The sequence below is a fragment of the Microtus oregoni genome, unplaced genomic scaffold (assembly GCF_018167655.1).
Source record: "Microtus oregoni isolate MIOR12 unplaced genomic scaffold, Mior012 000002F_ref0000024, whole genome shotgun sequence".
NCBI classification, from domain to species: domain Eukaryota; kingdom Metazoa; phylum Chordata; class Mammalia; order Rodentia; family Cricetidae; genus Microtus; species Microtus oregoni.
The window spans coordinates 42,346,513-42,366,652 of record NW_024543061.1 but is presented as its reverse complement, the minus strand read 5'-3'; the positions used below and the strand labels follow the sequence as shown (position 1 = coordinate 42,366,652).

Sequence of the window (20,140 nt, the reverse complement as noted above, 5' to 3'; positions counted from 1 at the left end):
AGGGGCCACGGTGAAGGTCTGCAGTTAGAGGGAGCTAGAGCTGGTAGTGGTGTTTAGATGCAGGAGGCTAAGGACACACCTCAGTGCTGCCACGAAGTAGCCAGGTGACCTCATCCTATAGGACAGGAGACATCTTGGACGGCAACTTAGTAATTGCTTAAATGGGTGAAAATGCAGACAGTTACGTGGAGGCTGTGGAGAAGTACAGGGGAAGACTGAAGGAAGAGGTGGGCCACAGCAGATGTGTTTCTGAGAGATATGTAGGGAACAACTTTGGGCTTCAGGAGAGAGAGAGAGAGAGAGAGAGAGAGAGAGAGAGAGAGAGAGAGAACAAGAACCATAGTCAATAGTTTCCTCAGTGTGGTTGGTGGCCTGGAAGTACATGTCTGTTAGTATGGAAAGCCTAAGTTCATAGAAGTTCATAGGCATCAAGGAGGCTGCCTTCCTGTGTGACTAGTATAATGGCAAATACGGACGACTTGAAGACATCTGAAATTTTGTAGGAGAAGAAACCCCTGGGCACGTCTGTGAGGGACTTTTAAAATTGTGTTCATTGAGATCGGAAGACCCTCCCTAGGCCCGGGCAGCAGCTCCTATGGGTTGGGACCCTAAACCAAATGAAAAGGAGTAAGTGAGCTGAGCAATATCATTGATTTCTTCCTGCTGCCTGACTGTCTCATACTCTTGCAGCCACGAGGGACTGTAACTACAAAGACCCTCCCTTCCTTGGTATTTTCCCACAGGGATGTAAAACAGAACTAATATCCTGGGTGAGAAGCATGGGGGGAGCCCAGTGTAAGAATACAGGGTGAAGAAGAGTTACAGAGGTCGTTTCTCCTAGAATAGCAATACGGGAGGGGGAGTTGGCTGAAGGACAGATATTAATACACAGGCTGCAGAAAACCTGCTGCATTTCAGGAGGTTGGCATGAAGTGGGAAGATGGAGCCCGTGCCACTCAGAATCAGTCAAGAATCCTGCCACATTGCTGTCACTACGTAGCTGGCACAACAAGTAGGGAAGAAATGCTGTGGGAGAGAGTGGGTCTGGGACACTACAAGATGCGGGATTCTTAAAGCATGGGCATAGAGAACGTACCCTTGGCTACAGAGCAGCTCAGCATGTGACACACGAGGCTCTGGAGCCTCCTTTCTCCATAGCGCCCCCATCCCTTCTTCATCCTGCCGGGCATCTCTCATGTCCAGAAGCATCCTGTTCTTCCCTCTGCTCTACACTACTGGGCTGTGCTGCTTTCCACAGGACTGTGGCCAGAGGCATAGTCAATGGGTGAGGCTGGGAAGAGGATACTGAGAATTTAATAAGTGCTCATACACTTTTAAAAATTCTTAAATCAGGTGGAGTATGTCTTTGGAGTTGGTTGTGGTTTTGTTTTTTTCTTCCAAGGAAGGCACTAACATGAAGCCTTTTATGATGCTTATAAGACAGTGTGCTTATAGCTAGAATCTTCATCCTCAGCACTCTTCTTTAGTGATGCCAGTCCGTAGTATCCAAATGATGGTGTCTTGCTGCTCTAGAGAGCACAAGCCATCGGTAATAATTAGTTGATGAGGTGGTTGAGTGGGGCCATGGTATGGCTTGCTCAAGTATCCACTTGCCTGTGACTGTGTTTCCATTTCCTATAATAACATGACTTACCTCCAGGTGGGTCAGAGCAGGACACAGAAAAAAAGCCAGGCAGAATTCACTGTCCTCCCAGGTCTCCCCTGCTAGGAAAGGAAGATGGTGAAACAGGGTCTTAACATTCTTCCCTTCCTTCCAAAACCTAAATGGTGATTTCGTAGAACCCACTCATCAGCTTTCAAGTTGATATCGCCGAGCACAGCACTGCCTGTGGGATGTTAGCTCAAGGCCTCCCAGCATTTGAACACACTGTCACGGCTTTCACACTTTCGTATCTCTCTGGTATTAGTGCTGCGCTCCAGCAGGCCCAATAATATCAAACGTATCTTACCAAAGACTGTTCTAAATCACTTCCACTTTCCCTGCCTCTAGGCGCTAGCCGTAAGACGAGAATCCTAAAGTGAGTGTGTTGCCTGTGATCTAGTGTCCAGCTCCTCCCCATTTATAGTGTAGAAAACTTTTATTAGCATTTGAACACACATATATCAGTTTTTAAGATTAAGTACAATGTCACTGGTTCTCATCCAGTTCACAAAAATACTAGATTTTTATATTTTCCCAGAGAAGGTTTAAAAATTAGGATTGCCATTTGTTGGCAACATGTCCCTCTTAAAACAAACCATTGGTCACGATGGCATTTGCTAACTTCCTCTGTGAAGTGCTGTTTTATATAGAAAGTAAATCCAGGTAGAAGCTTTGTAAGTAATTTCAAACTCGATGGCACTTGAACCTCATAGGTACGAGGGAATTATGAAGCCTCAGTTGGCAATGCTTTTTCCCCCCAAGTAAGTGTCTTCGGTGCTCCTTGTTTATCTTCTGAGTAGAGCTGTCTTAAACTACGCAGCCAGCTTCTGTCTAATGCCCAGGTTACCCAGCAGCACACGCTTCCCCCATTATCCAGCCTCTTCAGCCCTCACAGCCAAGCAGCCCGTGACTCAGTCCCAAGCTCTTAGAAGGGACAGTACTGTGGGGGCGTGTCCTGAATTCCAGGATCTGGAAAAGGACAAACAAAAAGGAAAAACTGACAAAATAGCCACAGGTGCTCTGGTCCCGTCTCAGAGCCTCCGAAAAATAATACAAAGCTGTTTGTGGCTTGGATGCCCAGTTCAAAATTAAGATATAAGCTCTCTTTGCCTCGAGTTTCATGCCACTTTCTTACTCTCTGTCCATGTGCACTTATGTGCCTCTGTATGTGTGTTTTTGTTCATGTGTTTGTACATGTGTTTGTACATGTGTACGTATGGATGTGATACTACCTTGGGTATCATTCCTCAAGACACTAGCCGTGGTGATGATGGTGTTTTGAGACTGAGCCTCTCACTGGCTTGCATCTTGCCAGTTTGGCTAGGCTGGCTGTCTAGTGAGCCTCAGGAATCTACCTGGCTTTCCTCGCTGGCACCGGGATCACAATAACTTGCCACCATGCCCAGTTTTTCTTCAGATTCTAGGGATCGAAGCCAGGTTCTTGTACTCATACAGCCGAGCTTTTGTTGACTGAGCCATCTCCACAGCCCAACCCTTTCAGTGCCTTCAACCTTTCCCCCTTCGCTCTAGCGTAAACAACTACAGGCCCTTTCTCGAGCATCGCTTCTATCTCATCCTTCATCTGCCTTCAAGTGCACAGTTCTTGAGGATTTACTTGTCTATGCCCCATGCCTGGAGGCTCCAGGACCACTCCACTCAGCAGATTCTCTCTCTTGTTGGTCCCTGACTCGTCCCTGATGCCACTCTATCCCAAAGCCTTAGCATAAATTCTTATCTGTTTGAATTAAATGGTTGGGAATATAGAAGGCCATGCCTCAAGAAGGTGGCAACGTGCAGATGGTGACAGATGCTGTAGATCTTCAGACCAATTTTGATAGTGAAGCTGGCTTTAATATGAATGCGGGAGCTGAAGGATGGAGTTCAGACTGCAGCATGCAAAGGCCAGGGAAGATAGCAAGTCCACCAATGAGTGGTAAAGTGAAAGATTTCAGACATCCCTCAGAAAACAGACCAGAACACTACAAGTCCTAGAAGCCAAGCCTACAGAGCTGGTGAGACAGTGTGTGGGAAGCCACAGTGAAGCTGGACTGGAGTACAAAGTGGAAATTGGACCTACCCTGGAACTCAGCAGGCTGTCAGTTTGGTGTGGTATAGGCTGAGTCTTCTTATTTTTAAATCCATATAGTTGCTTTATAGCATTTTTTTACACATTGCAAGTGATTAATTTAGTGCATTGTGGGGATTAGATTTTATTTCAAAAACACACATAAGTGAAACCAAATTTAAAGAGGACGATTACATAAATAGTAGCAGAGGCTATTGATGAATGATCATTGCAGCCCCCTGTAGCTGGAAGACACAGAAGGAAAACGGGAAGACCTCACAGGGCAAGACACTGTAGACATATCACCTAAGCTGAAGACCAACGGACGGAGTAGGACAACTGGGACAGCATCAGCAGTCTCAGACAGAGCCACTGGTGCCCCCATGGAAGCCAAAAGTGAGATGCAGAGGACAGGGGTTGGAACTGCCCTGTTGATCACTAAACAGTGGTGTCTGGTTCCCAGTGGTTGATGAGTAACAATGGTGAGCGAACAGAGGGAAGAATGAGACAAGGCGCTGACTTCTAGCCACAAACAGGCACCACTGGTACTTACTCTGCAGCCCTAGGCTCTGACATAGGGAGGCTGGGAACAGTGAAGTAGTTCTCACAGTTTCTCTTCGGAGGAGCTCCCAGGAGACTCCGCCTCCCTCTAGTGGGACCTACCTGCCACCGGTGGCCTCAGACAGAGGTTTTATATTTATATCATAATATATAACCAACCTTGCATAAATCCGACACCTTGGCACTCCGTAGCTTCAACAGGCCCATGACAGGACCTAGGAGCAGCCAAGCAGTCAAGACCATGCACCTCATTTCCAGGGACCAGCTTTGCCCTGCTACTGCTCAGTTTTGTCACATGTTCCTATGGTCTGTGTACCACAGCATAGGAACTTCGCAAAAGATTTTTTTTAAAACCCATATTTTAGATTGCAGCTGTTGATGTTTAATTGTTTCTGATTTTCTGAATTACCATTTAATTAAAACAAATTTGAAGATGCTGCCACTGTGCGAAAGCAGCATCCAGTTTGAAACTAACTTAATTTTTAAAATAATGAGATGAGGTCACATCTGCTCTCCTCCCTCCCGCGGTTTTGTAGCTTTTGGTTGTCCCCTGGGTATTCTTTACAAGCGTGTTACTCTATAAATCTCTGCGACACACCAGAGATGTTTCCGTGTGTCCCCAGAGGGTCTCCCCTTTCCCTGTCTTGTGCTCTGACCACCCTGTCCCATGCCTCCCTCGCTCCTCAGAGCCAGCCCTCTACTCTCATAACTAAGCCAGTCTTAAGTCGTCTGGAAACTAAGCTGTTGAACTTGCGCTTGTCTGGATTCCTGCTGCTCTTCCAGACCTCTGCTTCCCATCACTTTCCTGTCAGTGAGGTTCCATCTCTTCTTTCTTCCCAACCTGGACTTTATTGCCACCCAGCGGAACCTCATATGCAGGGATTGGAGCACACACACAGGTTTCTCTCAGGTCTGTGATCACAAGCAAGGTGGGCTAGGAGCATGGGCCCGGTCACAAGAGCCTCTGTCAACTTCCACAGATCATGCAGAATGAACCTGTGACATATCCATCATCCTTCCTAAGCCCAGACATCAGAAGTAGATCTGAGATACTTCCCATTTGTCGTACTTGGCCGAGACTCCTGTGGACCCAGCTCTTTGGTGGCTATACATGGGAAGAAAAATTGTCTAGAATGAGACAAGACATCTCATGATGCTGGCCATTCATGTCTGGTCCTGCTGGCCAGCTAACTCTTGACAGAACACATGTGTTGACTGGTTTCTTTTTGTGAGGACATTGTGTTTCTTGAGCTGTTTTCTTTACCAGACCCAGCCCTTTCCCAACAAGAAGGTAGCCTGTAAAGCCTACTGCATACATCAGCATTCCTAATGGCCAGGCAAGGTCTTACCTGCCTTAGGGGTAAGCAGTCCAAACTCTGATCTCATTGCTGCCAGGTGTATGCCCAGTGTTCTTGGGCACATTACTTTGGCTCTGTTCAGCCACAGTTCCTACTGGGGTTGAACAAGAATGGCTGGGTGGGGTGGTGAGGGTTACTGGCTCATTCTCTCATTAATATCAAAGAACCTTTGCTCAAATCCAAATGTCCTAATTGGGTACTTATGATCCACAAACCAAATCCAGAACCAGCCCACTGAAAACAGTGGATGAAGTCTATGTTTAAGGGTTTGTTATGAATATACAAGACAGTGTGATAGCCTTGATTCTGCTTCTTGTCCCCAAAAGATATTTTCTCTCTGGCCTACCCTTGTGAGAAAAGGTTGTTGCCCCTAACTAGTGCTAGAATGGTTTTCCTATCCCTCCAGATTGTCAGTTTTTCTTGCTTCATTGGCCACTTGCAGAATATGTTCTAAGAACTCTGACAGGCTTATGTTCTTTGATGAGTACACCCCTGCAACACTGGAGCAGGTGGTACCCTGCCATAAGGTAGGAAAACCCAATTTCCAAGATGCTATGAGCTCACCCTACCCTTCTGCGAGTTATTCCATAGACTGGACTGAGTCATCTCAGCATACTTCCCTGCCCTATCCAGATGCCCACACCACAGCCCACACAATGCCTTTGTAGGAACTCAGACTTGTTCTTCCCACACGCTTTGTGGGATCTTCTGGGGCTGAGGATCACTCCAGGCATTTAGGGGAATCCATTCTCAGGAATTCCAAGTTCATCTGGGGAAAAGAGAGACACTCATCTATCATCCATGACTGGAAGAGGTCCAGGCAACATCACAATGTTTTGTGGCCATTCAAAGACCAGACATCTCACAAGGGTAACCTCATAGCTCATGTACATAAGGAAACTTTTTCTTTTTGTTGAAGCTGAGGTCTGTCAAGATCTTTTCTCTCCCGCTTTCATGGACACAGCAGGTGCATTCTCCCCATTACTGGCCTTCACTGCATTCTTGTCCAGCAGCCTCTTTGTGATCTACTTATCAGGTCTTAGAGACAGATGCTCATCTGCCTGCATGAAATTTGAAGGCGGCTGCAGTATATGCTCATCAGTCTGCTTGCCTCATTCCTTATCCAACCTCCTTGCAGGGCACAGCATCTCCAAGAGCTTCAAGCATAAACAGGAAGCTGTCAATCTCCAGAAGCCAGAGTATTCCATGAGATTCCTAGATTCCCAGGCAAATTTCTTTGAGACAGCAGACCCCCAGTCAATCTGGAGAAGGAAAAAAAAAACCTTTTTATGGCTCAGGATGAGATGCGAGAGCCTGCGCTGATGTTCTAAACACACCGAGCTTCTTGGAAACAAAACCACACTCACAGTTGCTCCTGCGTGTCTTCAGATCATCTCCTTTGTGTTTGCTGGTACCTTTGAAGATGTGTTCTCCTCAGCTAAAAAGGCACGCTGGCTTTCCAGTCTTACATTTCAAGCAACTGCCTGCCTCTCATCAAGCCCAGGGCAACTCGCTAACTGTGGTCCCAGCAAGCTGTCAAAACCTCAGCTTGCCTGGTTGAGGGTTAACTAGAAGGCATTAAATCGTTTCCTCAGAGCACAACTCTAAATCCCTGACCGAGACTGGACTATGGGACTTATAGGAATAATTCTTCTGTCCAAGGCAGAAAAGATGTGTTTCCCAAGCTTTAGGCCTTAACTTGCTGGTGGAAGCAAACTTCCTTTGTCTCTGTTGGATATTGTTTGTTGATTCAATATTCAACTAACTCAGAAGAGCTACCCTGCAGAGTTCAGATCTTGTCCTGTATCTGATATGAATTTGTTTGTTGGTTATTTACCAATCACCCTCACAGGGAAGAGTTGGGTAGATAGAGCTGCATGAGGCATGGGATCTGGTTCTAGAAGAGTTTCAAGCTAGGAAGAGGAGCGTGGTGCAGACAGGGGCTACAGGAAGAGGAGCGTGGTGCAGGGGTAGGCTAACTCCTCCTGGGACTTCTGCAGAAGGTTCGCCAGGGCCTGCAGCACCGTGGCCTGCAGCGTGGTGTGAGGAAAGGGAGGTGAGGTCAAGGACATACTAATGGATGTGAAGTGGAATGCTCCAGGCAGAGTGCAACACCTGACACAGTTCAATGCTACCAGACACCAGTGTGCACGTCCCCAGCAGATGAAGACAAGGAGGACAAATAGAATGACTTGGCCCTTGGTTGGGGAGCTTTCACTTGGTGCTGTGGTGAACTTGCCAGGTGGTTGTCGTGTGCACTGGGCGTGTGTAATAAATACTCTAACCACGGTCTCTAATAAGGACTGGAGGATGAAGGAGATTGGGGCTATGAGGAAGATGTGTTAACAATTGTGATCTGAAAGGAAGTTGAAAGTGATCTGAGGAAGGGCCAAGGCAGTAAGATCAACCTGAGTAGCTGGGAGACTTGGGGGAGGGCAGTTCTGTTCCAACACTCACCGATACGACTGTTCTACATGGCATTTTCTGCCTCGTTGCCCCTGTCATACCACATCTATTTTTGCTGTCGTCCAGGAAGTCCATAGGGAAGTTTTTCTCTATAGTTTGATGAGACCTGTGTTTCTCATACACCAGAGAATATGAGCAGGTCCTATTTCGTGTATCAGACAAGATAACACAGTTTGTGTGGAAAACAGTGTGTTCACTTTAGAGAGCTTACTCAGCAGTTCTGTGCAGGTAAGTTCACATCTGCCCCTGTTGGCCCTGAGCATCACGTGTCTTGGGTAGGGTTTTTATTGCTATGATAAAACACCATGACCAAAAGCAACCTGGGGAGGAAAGGGTTTATTTCATCTTATAGCGTAGAGTCCATCATCCAGGGAAGTCAAGGCAGGGATTTTGAGACAAGGAACTGGATCAGAAGCCAAAAAAGAATGATTCTTGTTGGCTTTTGCTGCCTGCTTTCTTCTAGCTCCCAGGACCACCAGCCCAGGGGTGGCAGCGCCCACAGTAGGCAAGGCTCTCTCACAACAATCATGCATCAAGAAAATGCACCATAGGCTTACCCACAGGCCAATCTGGTTGCAGGGGGTGGAGTGGGCATTTTCTCAATTGGAGTCTTCCCAGGTAACTCTGCCTGTGTCGAGCTGACATCAGAACTAGCCAGCACAGTCTTCAGTGAAATGGATGTTCAAAGACCAGTTACTAAAGCGATGCCCCGGCCCCTTCAGTGTTTGCAGATGGCCTCCTCTGGCGTATTGAGCACTCTGCTGACCCCTTTTTGCACCTCATTTTTTTCAATGTCCACGAAGGCAGGAAAAGACAGGTGTGAGAAGGTACCAGGTGGCTGAGCAGAGCGCCTTGTACTCTGACAAGCCTGTTGGGATTTTCAGGTAATACTGTTGCTAACTGAGGAAAACACGATGACCATCTTCTCCAGACAATAGGTGCCATTGCGCAACATGCGGTTTTTCGTTCTTGCCTTCCAGTCTCTAACAGTGGGTGTCCTCACACTGCCACTGGGATCAGTGTGACTCAGTGCTTAAGTGTGTTCCATCACATAAATGAACGTTTCTCGGGAAGATCATGATTCTCAGAGGCTCAGAGAAAACAAGATACGAACGTGAAATTTGCATCGGACATGTGTTTGACTATTGTCCCAAGTAAGGGGCAGATGTTCACTTTGTTAGTCTTGTTTGGAGCACTCCGGGCACATGAGAGTTTTGTGTTGTTATTTCTATGTGAAGTTTTAATGCCAAAAACGGGAACAGAACTGAGAGTAGATTTTGGGCTGGTGTCCTCTCTGTCCCTCACCTCAGTGTCAGGCAAGGAGATATGTGACATCCAGCTTATTGAGATATTCTGCTGAGACAGGGGTTTTTCAGAGTGTGGCCTGGGAACCCACTAGGGCCCTGGAAGCTTGTTTCTCAGTATCTACAAAGTCAAAAATGTGCCTGAAAATGCCAAAGTCTGCTTTAGCTCTTAGACTGGCATTCTGTTAGTAGTAGACAGTCCGGTGGTATTTCCTAACATCCACATGACGCTTCTCAGAGGCATTGGGTACAGCCGCAAGTGTGGCAATCTGCTGTCTCCCATGATCCTCAGAGAGCTTTGATAAAATGTAAAATACTGCCCTTCCCCTTTAAAATTTCTGTTGTAGAAAGTTCAGTCACTTCTTTCCATTATGCTATTTGTATTGATATACTGTGACTTTATTACTAGTATTACTACTGTTTGTATGTGTGTGTTGTGTGTGGGGAGTCCTCTCACCTTCTACCCTGTTTGAAACTGTTGCTGGCCACCAGGCTAGCTGACTCAGAGCTTCTGGGGAGCCTCCTGTTTTCACCTCCCATCTCACCAGAAGAGCTCTGGGATTCCAGATGTGTGCTTACACATGAAATCTGGGATCTAACTTGGGTGCTCATGCTTGCAGAGAAAGCCTTTTCTCACTGGGCATTCTCCCCACCCAGTTGCTGCTATTTTAAAATGAATTAATGAACACAAGTTTTAAGTTTCTGCTTTCTTGCATTCTGATAAATATGGATGTTACACCAATGACACCGTCATACTTTCTCACAGTTTTTGAGACAGTGTGTCTTTTTATATACCCCAGCCTGATCTTAGACTTGTGGCAATCCTCCTGCCTCAGTGCTAGGATTACACGTGTGCACCTACAACTTGATTCAACATTTTCAAGCTTTTAAAAGGCTCTGAAGACCAAAATGTTTAACAGGCACTGTGTTGAAGCCCAGTGGAATGTTCACTACAACTCTTTCAGCTTGGGATTATAACTTAAAAGATTCATAGCAAGGCATATATACATCTTTAACAATTCCACTTGGGTTCGTTTCAACATTTATTTGTGGTTGTTTGAAAATAAGTAAACAAAGAACGACAGTGAAGCCAAGGGTCCTTGTACCTTTAGAGGAGCCAACCATGACCGCAATCCTTCCCTTCCCAGGGACACCTGGCACTGTGCTGTTTCAAGGGGGCGCTCACCCGCTTGCACTGGCATTCACGGCTTTGTGGAGCCGCCAGGTGGTCTTCCACCTAACACATCCAGCCAGCTGATCTGTGTTTCCTCAGCTCCCAGGGTTGCTAAGACTGCCTCAGGAAGCTTAAGCCTCCTGTAAGGAAACAGTAAACAAACAGGCTCATCACGGAGTCTGAAGCTAGCCCAGGGGCTGGAAGATGGCTTGTGGGTAAAGTACTTGCTGCACAAGTATGGGAACCTGAATTTGGATTGGGTATCCATGCCAAAGCTAGATGTGGCTGTGTATTACTGCTTGGAGCCGGAGCAGGGGGATCACTGGGGCTTGCTAGGCACCCAGCACAGTCAAAACAGCGAACTCTAGGTTCAGCGCAAGAGGCTCTATCTTAAAAAGTTAGATATGAAGTGATCGAGGGGATCATTGGAAATCCACCTCTGGCCTCTACATGCGTATGTGGGCATGCATACATGCACACACATTCACGCGCGTGCACGCTCACGTGCGCACGCACACAAACACACACACACACCACAGGGACGGGGAGCAGTGGTGGTTTTCACCCTGAGGAAAGGAGTATGGTAAGGTGACAGTGGTGAGCACACTGGAAAGTAGATGCCTGTAGGAGTGGCCTGCAGGTGACCTAGCACAGGTTATCCTCAAGAAGGTTCCTGTGGACTGAGACTGGGTAAAGGGTTGATAAGAACGGGGAAGGTAGAGCAGTTGAGAAAGAGGAAGAGTGTGGTTGGAGTGGGCTGAGAAGCAGAGCTAGGGGGAAGAGGAGAGTCCTGCCAATTGATAGGCGAGGACCAAATTTTGCCAGGCCTTCTGGGTCCCTGGGGTAAATTTTGTGCTTTCATCCAAATATGATTAGAAGTCACTGGAGGGCTTTTAGGCCCGTGCGGTTGGCCATTGGGCAGAACAGACTCAGTGAGGAGCTGGGTGCAGGCAAGAGACAAGGGTACATATAGGCCTGTCCTTCCTTCGCTCTGTGTCTTGAGGAGCCTCCCTTCTCCCAGGTCTGTGCTACAACACTCTGGAAAACAAGTGGTTAACATATCCACAATTAAAAATGAGGGGACGGAGTTTCCACAAGCTGCTAACTACATAAGACCCTTCCCAGAATCCTCGACAGTGGACGATCAAGGCTCCTGCTCAGATCCACCCTCCAGTTCAGTCTATGCCTGCCTTTGCTGGTACCAGCCGAAGCAGAAACAACAGATAAGGACACGAAATGGAAGTGGCCATCCTCCCCTCCAGCCATTAGAGCTGTGTGCTGGCCCAGCCAGGGGGGCAGTACCTTATTTTCTGTCTGGGAAATGGGACCCTACCCACCTGTTGGCTACCGGCCTAAGTAGGAGTTAACTGGCTCGGGTTTACTCACATCTCAGGTGTGTCTCGGCTCCCAGAAAAAGGAGGCATTATTCTTACACTCCCGTGACACCTCCTGACAGGGGATGTGGGAGTCTTTCTCAGACACTTCACCCTTTATCTAAGGAAGGGGGTGGTGGTGGCTCTGGAAGAGGTTATGGGAATTTTCAGCATTGCCATTTTGGGTTAGGAAGAAACACCAATGTGTTGCATTCAGGCAGAAGGGCAAGCAGAGGTTTTTTTTTAAAGTAGTTTTAAAAGCCTTGAAGCTTGTTCAGAGGCACAGGGACTGAATGAAGACACAAGAAATGTTGTCTTTTAAGACAGAACCTCCCCAGCGCCGTCCGTGCCCACCTTCTGTCTTTACTCTCCACTCTTCTTGCGTCCTTGACACACACACAACACTGGACACAGCTACAGAACCTGGGCAGCTGTGGGATACCAGAGCATCGGTGGGAGCAGCCAGTGACAGTTGTCTCTGAAGTGTCATCTCTGCATTATCTGTGACATCTGCATCGCTGAGGAGATGGCACGAGGCTGGCTGTGCTTCTGTTGCTTCCAGGTCACTTTGACAAATAAGTTTCTGCCTTCGGAATTGGCAGGGTATGTTGGTAATAATATCTGCTTGCTCGCCTGTAGGGCAGCCTCTCTCCTTACCCCACCTAGCTACTTTACATACTCACGGATCTAGCTTGCAATTTAAATTTGTATATTTTATTCATAGGTGGAGCGTTTTTTTTTTCCCTACAACTTTGTACAGAGCTAAACATTATTGGGATATTATTCAAAACATGTCCTTCCCATAAAATCTGTTTATGTGCCATCATTATCTGCAGCATTAAATACATTTTATATCATCAGAAATTTTATGATATATTTAAAAATGAATTTCTACTTAGGCAAAATGCATTAGGGATTATCCTAAGAGACCCTACTGGAAAAAAAAATGTAGTCATGTTTATTTGTAACTGCCAGAAAATGGCTTGCAAAATTGTTAGTGTCTTTTTATTATTCCCTACCACTGGAGCACTTGCTTGTTAATTAGAGAAATTTCAACTGTCATAGTTGGCAATTATAGCTTCTGTATCATTGTCTGTTATGAATAGTCAATGAGAGCTGATTAATATGCATGAGCAGCAGTATATATCGCGTGTGCATTGGACCACAATCCAGCTGCCAGAGTCACTAGGAGGAGGGAGCAGAGGGTGTGTGTGTGTGTGTGTGTGTGTGTGTGTGTGTGTGTGTGTGTCCGCGCGCGTGCGTGCATGCTGCGAGGGAAGGAAAGGCGGCGTGGAGGAAGCAGAGAGTTGTTTTGCAGCCTCAGCGAGCCATGCCTGCATGAGGCTTTGCAGCTGCCTGGCACACCTGAGGCTCTCAGAGAGCCCTTCAATGCCTGCATGCTGAGGGAGCGGCTTCCCGGGCGCTGGCGGTCCTGAAGGCTTTCTTTGACATTCCTCCAAACATGGGATGCAGCTTGTGCAGCGCGCAGAAGCAAGAGGAGCAGTACAAATTACTCTATGAAGTTTGCCAGGTAACGCACGGCAGGTTGTGCTGCAGTTCTCCACCTGGCAGCACCCCTCCCAGGGCAGGGATTTGTGTGTGTGTGTGTGTGTGTGTGTGTGTGTGTGTGTGTGTGGCTCCTGCCTCAGCTAGCCTTGTCCACTTCTCCGGAGATGTTCTGTTAACTCCCTTAAGAAATGTGCCTCCTCGCAGCTTTCCGGTGCTGGGTTTCGAGAGTCTAAAGAGCTGTCGCTAGTCTCTCAGTGTGTTTGAAGTGTGTCACGGGAGCTCTGTGACAACTAAGTGCTCTCCAGAGCGCCCGGCAGGAAGGGTCAAGGAGTGGTCAGGCATCCCTTGAACAAGTTGGGGAAGACGGGGGCAATGATGGATGCCTGCAGTGTGTGTCTGTTTACAAACAGGTTTAAGGTGCTGCTTGCCGCGGGACAAAGTCCTCTGCTGAGTCTTCCTCTCAGCAGCTTCTTGTAAGGGGGCATGTGGTGCACGTTTATGTCTCGCGCTTGCCACGTCCATACATCCATCTCTGTGTACAAACGTGAGCAACTTCTGAAGCAAGTGACTTGATCTTACAGACTGTCCCCCACAGCAGGTGACTTGTCATGGCTTCTACATCAGAACATGAAATTTCAGTTGCGATGTAAGGGGATGTTTTCAGTACAACTCGGCTAGCTTATCTTCATCTGTGTTGAGTGTTTTCTTTTTAAATATTTAGCCCTGTCTTGAACAAGGAGGTTTGACACAGTTCTTGGTAACCTAACAGTTAAGGATTCTCCTCTTGAATCATTCTGACTCTTTTAAAAAAATAATTTCAGTAAACAGAAAATCACAGTCCTTTAAGTTTATTTTTTAATCAGCATGGTAAAATAACATTATTGCGAACAAGAGAGTGGATTGCGTCTCTTGGTTCATAATATAAATGACAAATTAATACATTTTTTTAAGAGCCAGGTTTGACTTTAAAAAGAATTTGTTAGGTGGGTGTCATTTTTGCATGAGCCGCCAGAGGGCGCGTGCCCCTTGCAAGACGACTGAATGTGCTCCCTGCTTCTGTGAACAAAACCTAAGGATACCATGATGACCCTGGGCAAATGAAAGGTGTGTCTGTCTGTCTGTCAGCTTCCTGCAGTGAGACATATAAGAATGTAAACATTCCGAGGTTTGGAAATGTCCCACCTGGAAAAAAAAAAAAGAGGCCTCTTAGTCTTAAAAATACACCTGGGTTCCAAGTCCACGCTCAGGACTTAATGGGACACAAATCCTGTTCCGAGCAGTTTAGGGATGTATGGGAGGTTTTGGGCAACAGCTCTGCCAATACTGATGATCTGGACCCCATTCCTGATGTCATTATGTGTTATGTCCTCATCTTCGGTTGCCTGATGATCTAGAGGCCTTTTTTGAGTCAGACATTTAGAAATGAACTGAGCAGAATATGGGACCCCATCATCTAAGCAAGGTGTTCTGTTAGACTTGCTTACTGCAAACGCAGTAAGTTAAATGGTACTTTGCAAAACTCCATGCTTGCTGTGGTTTTTACCAGCGGCAGCGAGAGTATTGTTTAGCTTCCATAAGGTGAGTTTCATATACATTTGCAATAGCAGCACTTTCCAAATTCAGCTCTATGATATCTACAGCAAAGCTGTGTCGACTTGCTGTTTTATTCAGCTATATTATTTGTGATCTTAAGCCTCAACAACAGTCCCAAAAGAAAGAATCTGGACTCTGTTTGGTTTTTACTGGGTGAATTTTTGTGAGGCTATTTCTGTCTGAAACGTCGTTCAATAAGTTGCTGATAAATGACTTCCATCTGAAATACATGTTGTCAGCAGTTTAGGGAGCCATGCAGATTTATTTTCAGGGAGCCCAAACAACTTTTCAGACTGACTACCCTTGTGCCAGCTAAGTAAAATCCCTCCTTCCTCCTATTCTTTGGGTGTCCTCAACCATAGCATAGAGGAATTCATAAGACACTTACAGGAATTAATAATTGCACCCTCACCCTTATTATGCAAAACCTTATTAGAACAGTGAAATTAAGGTTTCCATAAATTACCATTCCAGAAAGTCCGGTGTGTCTGGCTTCAGTAAGCCTTCATAACAGCAACACAAAGAGGATCAAATATTCTAGGGCTCTGGCTTGATCCTTTTCCTCATCCAGAGATAATTCAAAGAGATGCTCTTCATTAGGGCCATTGGCAAGCTGCCTACAGTTTCTTTGGGAGGCTGCTGTGAGCTTAATGGTGCAGAACAATGGCTTTGCCTCCAGTTGCACACATACCTTATTGTACCTTTAATCACATTAGAACAACAACTCACCAACTTGCCTGCTTGTTAAAGGGCGACACAAAGAATCCAGACACACCAGCGGTTAGCACCGTGCATTTAAGGATGTACTGAGATCTTGGGGAACACTTGAATACTTCTCAGGAGACAAGGCAAGCCTCCTCAAGCCCTAAGGCTTGTCAGATCAGTTGAGTACAGCAGTTCCCTGGGCTTTTATGGCTGCGGTATTCTAGTAAGGGCTTCAACATAGAATTTGTGTCTGCTGGAAGTGGGATGTTTAAGTTAACAGCTTAAAACAGCTTATCAGATAACTTTGACTCCTAATTGAAGTAAAAGAAAAGAAGGCGGAGAAGAAAGGTGTTTGAAGGTGGCCAAGGGTGCAATCTTCTGCTCAGGGAACTTGGAGAGCACAGAGAGCTTTGTGGCCTTGGTTCCAGGGCTGGGTTGGAAGCCAGAAAAGGATGGGTGCCACGTTAGGGGTGGGAAGGAAGGAAATCAGGCATGGCCAGGTCTGTGACTCTGTTAGCTGGACACCTGTGATTCCAGGGCAGGGCAGGCGCCAGCTGTGCTAGCAGAAGTGGAATGGCAATGTGAGTCTTTTGCAGGTCTTCCTGGGGAGATTCAGGGAAGGGAATAGAGCAGCTCAGAGACAGTGTCTGCACTAAAGTCCTTTGTGAGTGTGTGCAATGGTAGTAGCCAATGATCTCTTGATGAGACAAGGAAATAATTCTGGCAGGGAATTTTCCGACTAGAAGTTGTAACTATCCCACTTCCCTAAGATCTGCATACCAGTTTGTAAATGACAAGGAAAACACACTCACAAACATCCACATTACCTATAGCATGCGTAGTATGTATGGGCAATACGCTAAATGCCAATCATCTGTTCTCCCATCAAATCCACACAGCAGCTCGAAGAGAGATGATATTATTATCCCCAATCAAAGACGCGGCAATTGACATGCAAAGGAATTATAAGTGGGGTTGGGTGTCACATCTGCACCACAGTTCCCAGGTCTGAGAACCTTTCTTTGTACAAATCATTCACAGCAATGTCAGTGAGTATGTGAGCAACACTACAGGGAGACTCAGCAGGGATGAAGTGTTTCTTCCTGGGCTAGAGAGGGGCTTGTAATGCAAGCATGAGGACCTGAGTTCGATCCCCAACACTTACAGAAGTCAGGCATGACCGTGCTTCCCTTGTAGTCTCAGAACTGGGAATGCAGAGACAGGAAGAGCCCACAAGCCCAGATCCCAGTGATAAAGCTTGTGTTAGAAAAAAAAAGTTGATGGATCCGAAGGAATGATGCCAGAGGTTGACCGCTGGCTGGTATACACAGGGACACACATTCACACAGACACTCATGTACATACACACGAGAGAGGGAGAGAGAGAGAGAGAGTAAGTTGAGATTGCTTTTGCCTTTCTGTGGGTGAAGAGCCTATACTATCAAGCAGATCCCCTTTCAACTTGTCATTTCATGAGAAGACACTCTGTGAAGCCATGAGGAGGATAAAGAAGAAATGACCTCAAAAGTAGCAGAAAGTTCCCCCCAGCTTCCCGGGCATTTTCTAGAATGGGTATTCTTAAAAAAAAAAACCTGGTCCTTTGGCCCCTCGGTAATAAGATTTAAGTCGCGCCGTCTACTGTAGAGCTGCTAGTTTTCAGAAAGCTTATACTTTACCCAGAACACACCAGCTGGCCTTGTTTGCGACTCCTCCCCTATCGACCTATTAACCAGTAGGCTAGGAAAGCCCAGCTTTCTCTGGTAAATACAAATTAGAATCAGCAAGTTTATGAGGCAGGCTGGAAACTTGACTGCACACAATCCTGTTTTCATATTTAATTAGCTGCGTGCAATACTCAATTAGATGAGTTTACTGCTGCCGCGCAACTGTGAGTCTGCCGTGAATCAGCCGGGCCGTGGGATGATTAAGTATGGACAGAGTCACTGGCAGTTAATTGGATGAACATAAACTTGACCTCCACACAGCAGTGCTGAACCAGGCCAAGATTTCCTGCAAATGGGAGTGTGTTTGCTTAAGCAGCCTGTCAATGCTAAAAGCACTGGTTTTGATGCTGTTTTTCCCCTCTGAATTCATTTTGGGGGAAACAGGTTGGAAAACAGAAAGCTTACCTGTCATTCCCAGCTGCTGGAGGAGGCAGAGGCAAGAGGTTCACACTACAGAGTGAGTCTCAGGCTAGCTTATGTAACCAGTGAGACCCCTTTTGCAAATGCAAAGTTTGTTTGTATGTTTGTTTGTTTTTTAATTAGGTTATCTCTTTCCACCTGAGTACATTGAGACTCCGATGAGCATGAAACTGCTTATGGTGACAAGAGCCACTCTTTGAATATATGTCTCTATCACTCTATGTTATTTTCTCATTAGTAAACAATGGATCATACATTGCTTTAATACTAAGAAATAGAAACAGAATGGCCTGAGATGGAACCAGGGCTTGCATGCCTGCATGGAACCTTCCCACCATGCCCCACCTACAACTGCCTCCCTTCCCCCCAGGCCCCACCCACTGCTATATCCCCACATACAGCCTTCCTACCATGTCCTGCCTATTACTCTTAGCTCCAAACGAAACCCTTCCCCCATGCGCTGCCCCCTGATGACTCCCTGCATGGATCCTTTTCACCATGCCCTGCCCATTACTATATCTCTGTATAGCAGGTTTCCATGCTGCAGTGCCAGGGTATCTCTACGCTGAGAATTCCCACTATGCCACACAATACCACCGAGTCCCTATAAAGCATGCCACTGTGCTTCCGAGCACTTCGGTGTCCTGCTATTGAGCATTCCTACAACGCCATGTAGCACTAATGTATTCTTACAGAGTACGCCTGCCGTGCCCTGCCCACCGCCATCTCCCCCGTCTCCCTCTGCTTCATCCCCATGTTACCATGTTAATGTTGCCTTTCCCATTATGCCGTGAATGCAGGAAGTCTCATCATTCTCCAGATATTCTCAACCTGGGCACATTGAATTCTTTAGCGTTTGAGGAACAGGAACAAGAAAAGAAATAGGTATAGTAACTAGACATCCAGAAAGAGAAGGAGGAACTGAAGCCAATGGCTGTGACTGGACCCAGGCAGTGAGAATAGAGTATGGAGGGGGGGTTGCATTACATTCATTGTTTTGTTCGCTCGGCCCTAGGGCTCGATCAACCAACCAACCATGTGCCAAGGATCTTCCACTCAGGCTGGGGTGCTCATTGATTCCCTGGCACCATCCTAATAAAGGGAACTGCTTCATGGTGGCCTTTGGAACTGTTCACCACTGGGCCCCTTCTAATATCTCCATAAGCTTCTTGCCATGTCCATCTGCCCTGGTCCTGGGGTCCCCTTTCGGTACCTGTACCTACCTTCTCCCCTCCCTCCTAAGACTTCAGCGGGCTTTCCCTTCACAGACCGCTGACCAGGAAAGTCCTCTCCCCACACCATTCATCTCTGTATGGCTTCCTCCTAGCACTTTCTACAGCTTCCTTGTCACCTGTCTTCAGCCCTGCCTCCCACCTGCCCCCCCCCAGAAAAATGTCAGCCCCCTGAGTAGCTTCGCACTGTTCTCCGGGATACCCCAGTCCCGCCACGTAACCATCAAGCCCTCTTTACCAAATTCTGAAGGAGAAATGTATGAAATGGTCCCACTTTGGTCTGAGATGGGTTTTAGCAATGACAAATGAGCCCACGTCCCTATGAGAAGGGGGCATTTTCTCATGAGGCAGGTATCATAGAGCTACAGGAGAAACAGCAGCCCTTCCCTCTGGGTCCCTGTCACCCACTTACCTTGGCGGGTAAGAAGAAGAAACATACGAAAGGGAAAAGAAATGCAGGTTTAATAGTTGAGTTCTGTTGTCTTTGTTAATAACGCAGGAGGCGTCACAGTTAAGTAGCCGGGGTGGGGTATATGGAAAAGAATGCCCTCAGCTGTTCCGAGCAATGGCTCACCTGTGCTTATCGCCTGTGTTCCTGGACCACTGTGGGGTCAAGCAAGAAAACAGCTTGGGTCTCTAAGCCAGGAAAACTGACTTCTAAGAGAAGCACCTTCATTTATGTGACAGGTGTCACAATGTTGGTGAAATGTAGTCAGGCTGAGCTGTTGGCCGTCAAGCGCTGCCCTGACAAATGTCAGGAGTGAATTTGTCCTACTCAGAATGACCCCCTTTTCCTCGAGCCACCAAGGGCACACAAGGGCACACTGAGTTATGAGTGCATTGGTAAACTCCAGAGAAAGGGTCCCTTTGCCCTGTCTAGTCACCTGCCTAGCAAAGAAGTATTTTCCAAAGGCACAGGATTATACATCAGTTCACGATGAAGAATTAGCTGAGATACTGCAGAAATGAAGGGAAATTATTGGCAGCAATGCG

At 46.8% G+C, this 20,140-nt stretch overlaps 1 protein-coding gene across 2 annotated transcripts in view; it reads left to right on the top strand.

The window, feature by feature from the left end:
* Positions 1-20,140, top strand: part of Pdzrn3 (PDZ domain containing ring finger 3) — a 229,703-nt gene that overhangs the window by 171,400 nt on the left and 38,163 nt on the right. The window contains exon 1 of one of the 2 annotated variants that reach the window (XM_041631474.1): positions 13,384-13,495. The exons of the other annotated variant lie outside the window; for it this stretch is intronic. Coding sequence (XP_041487408.1) covers positions 13,427-13,495 — 69 coding nt within the window. The 5' untranslated portion in view covers positions 13,384-13,426. Of the gene's footprint in view, positions 1-13,383; positions 13,496-20,140 lie in introns of those variants that run through there. 2 annotated transcript variants of the gene reach the window in all.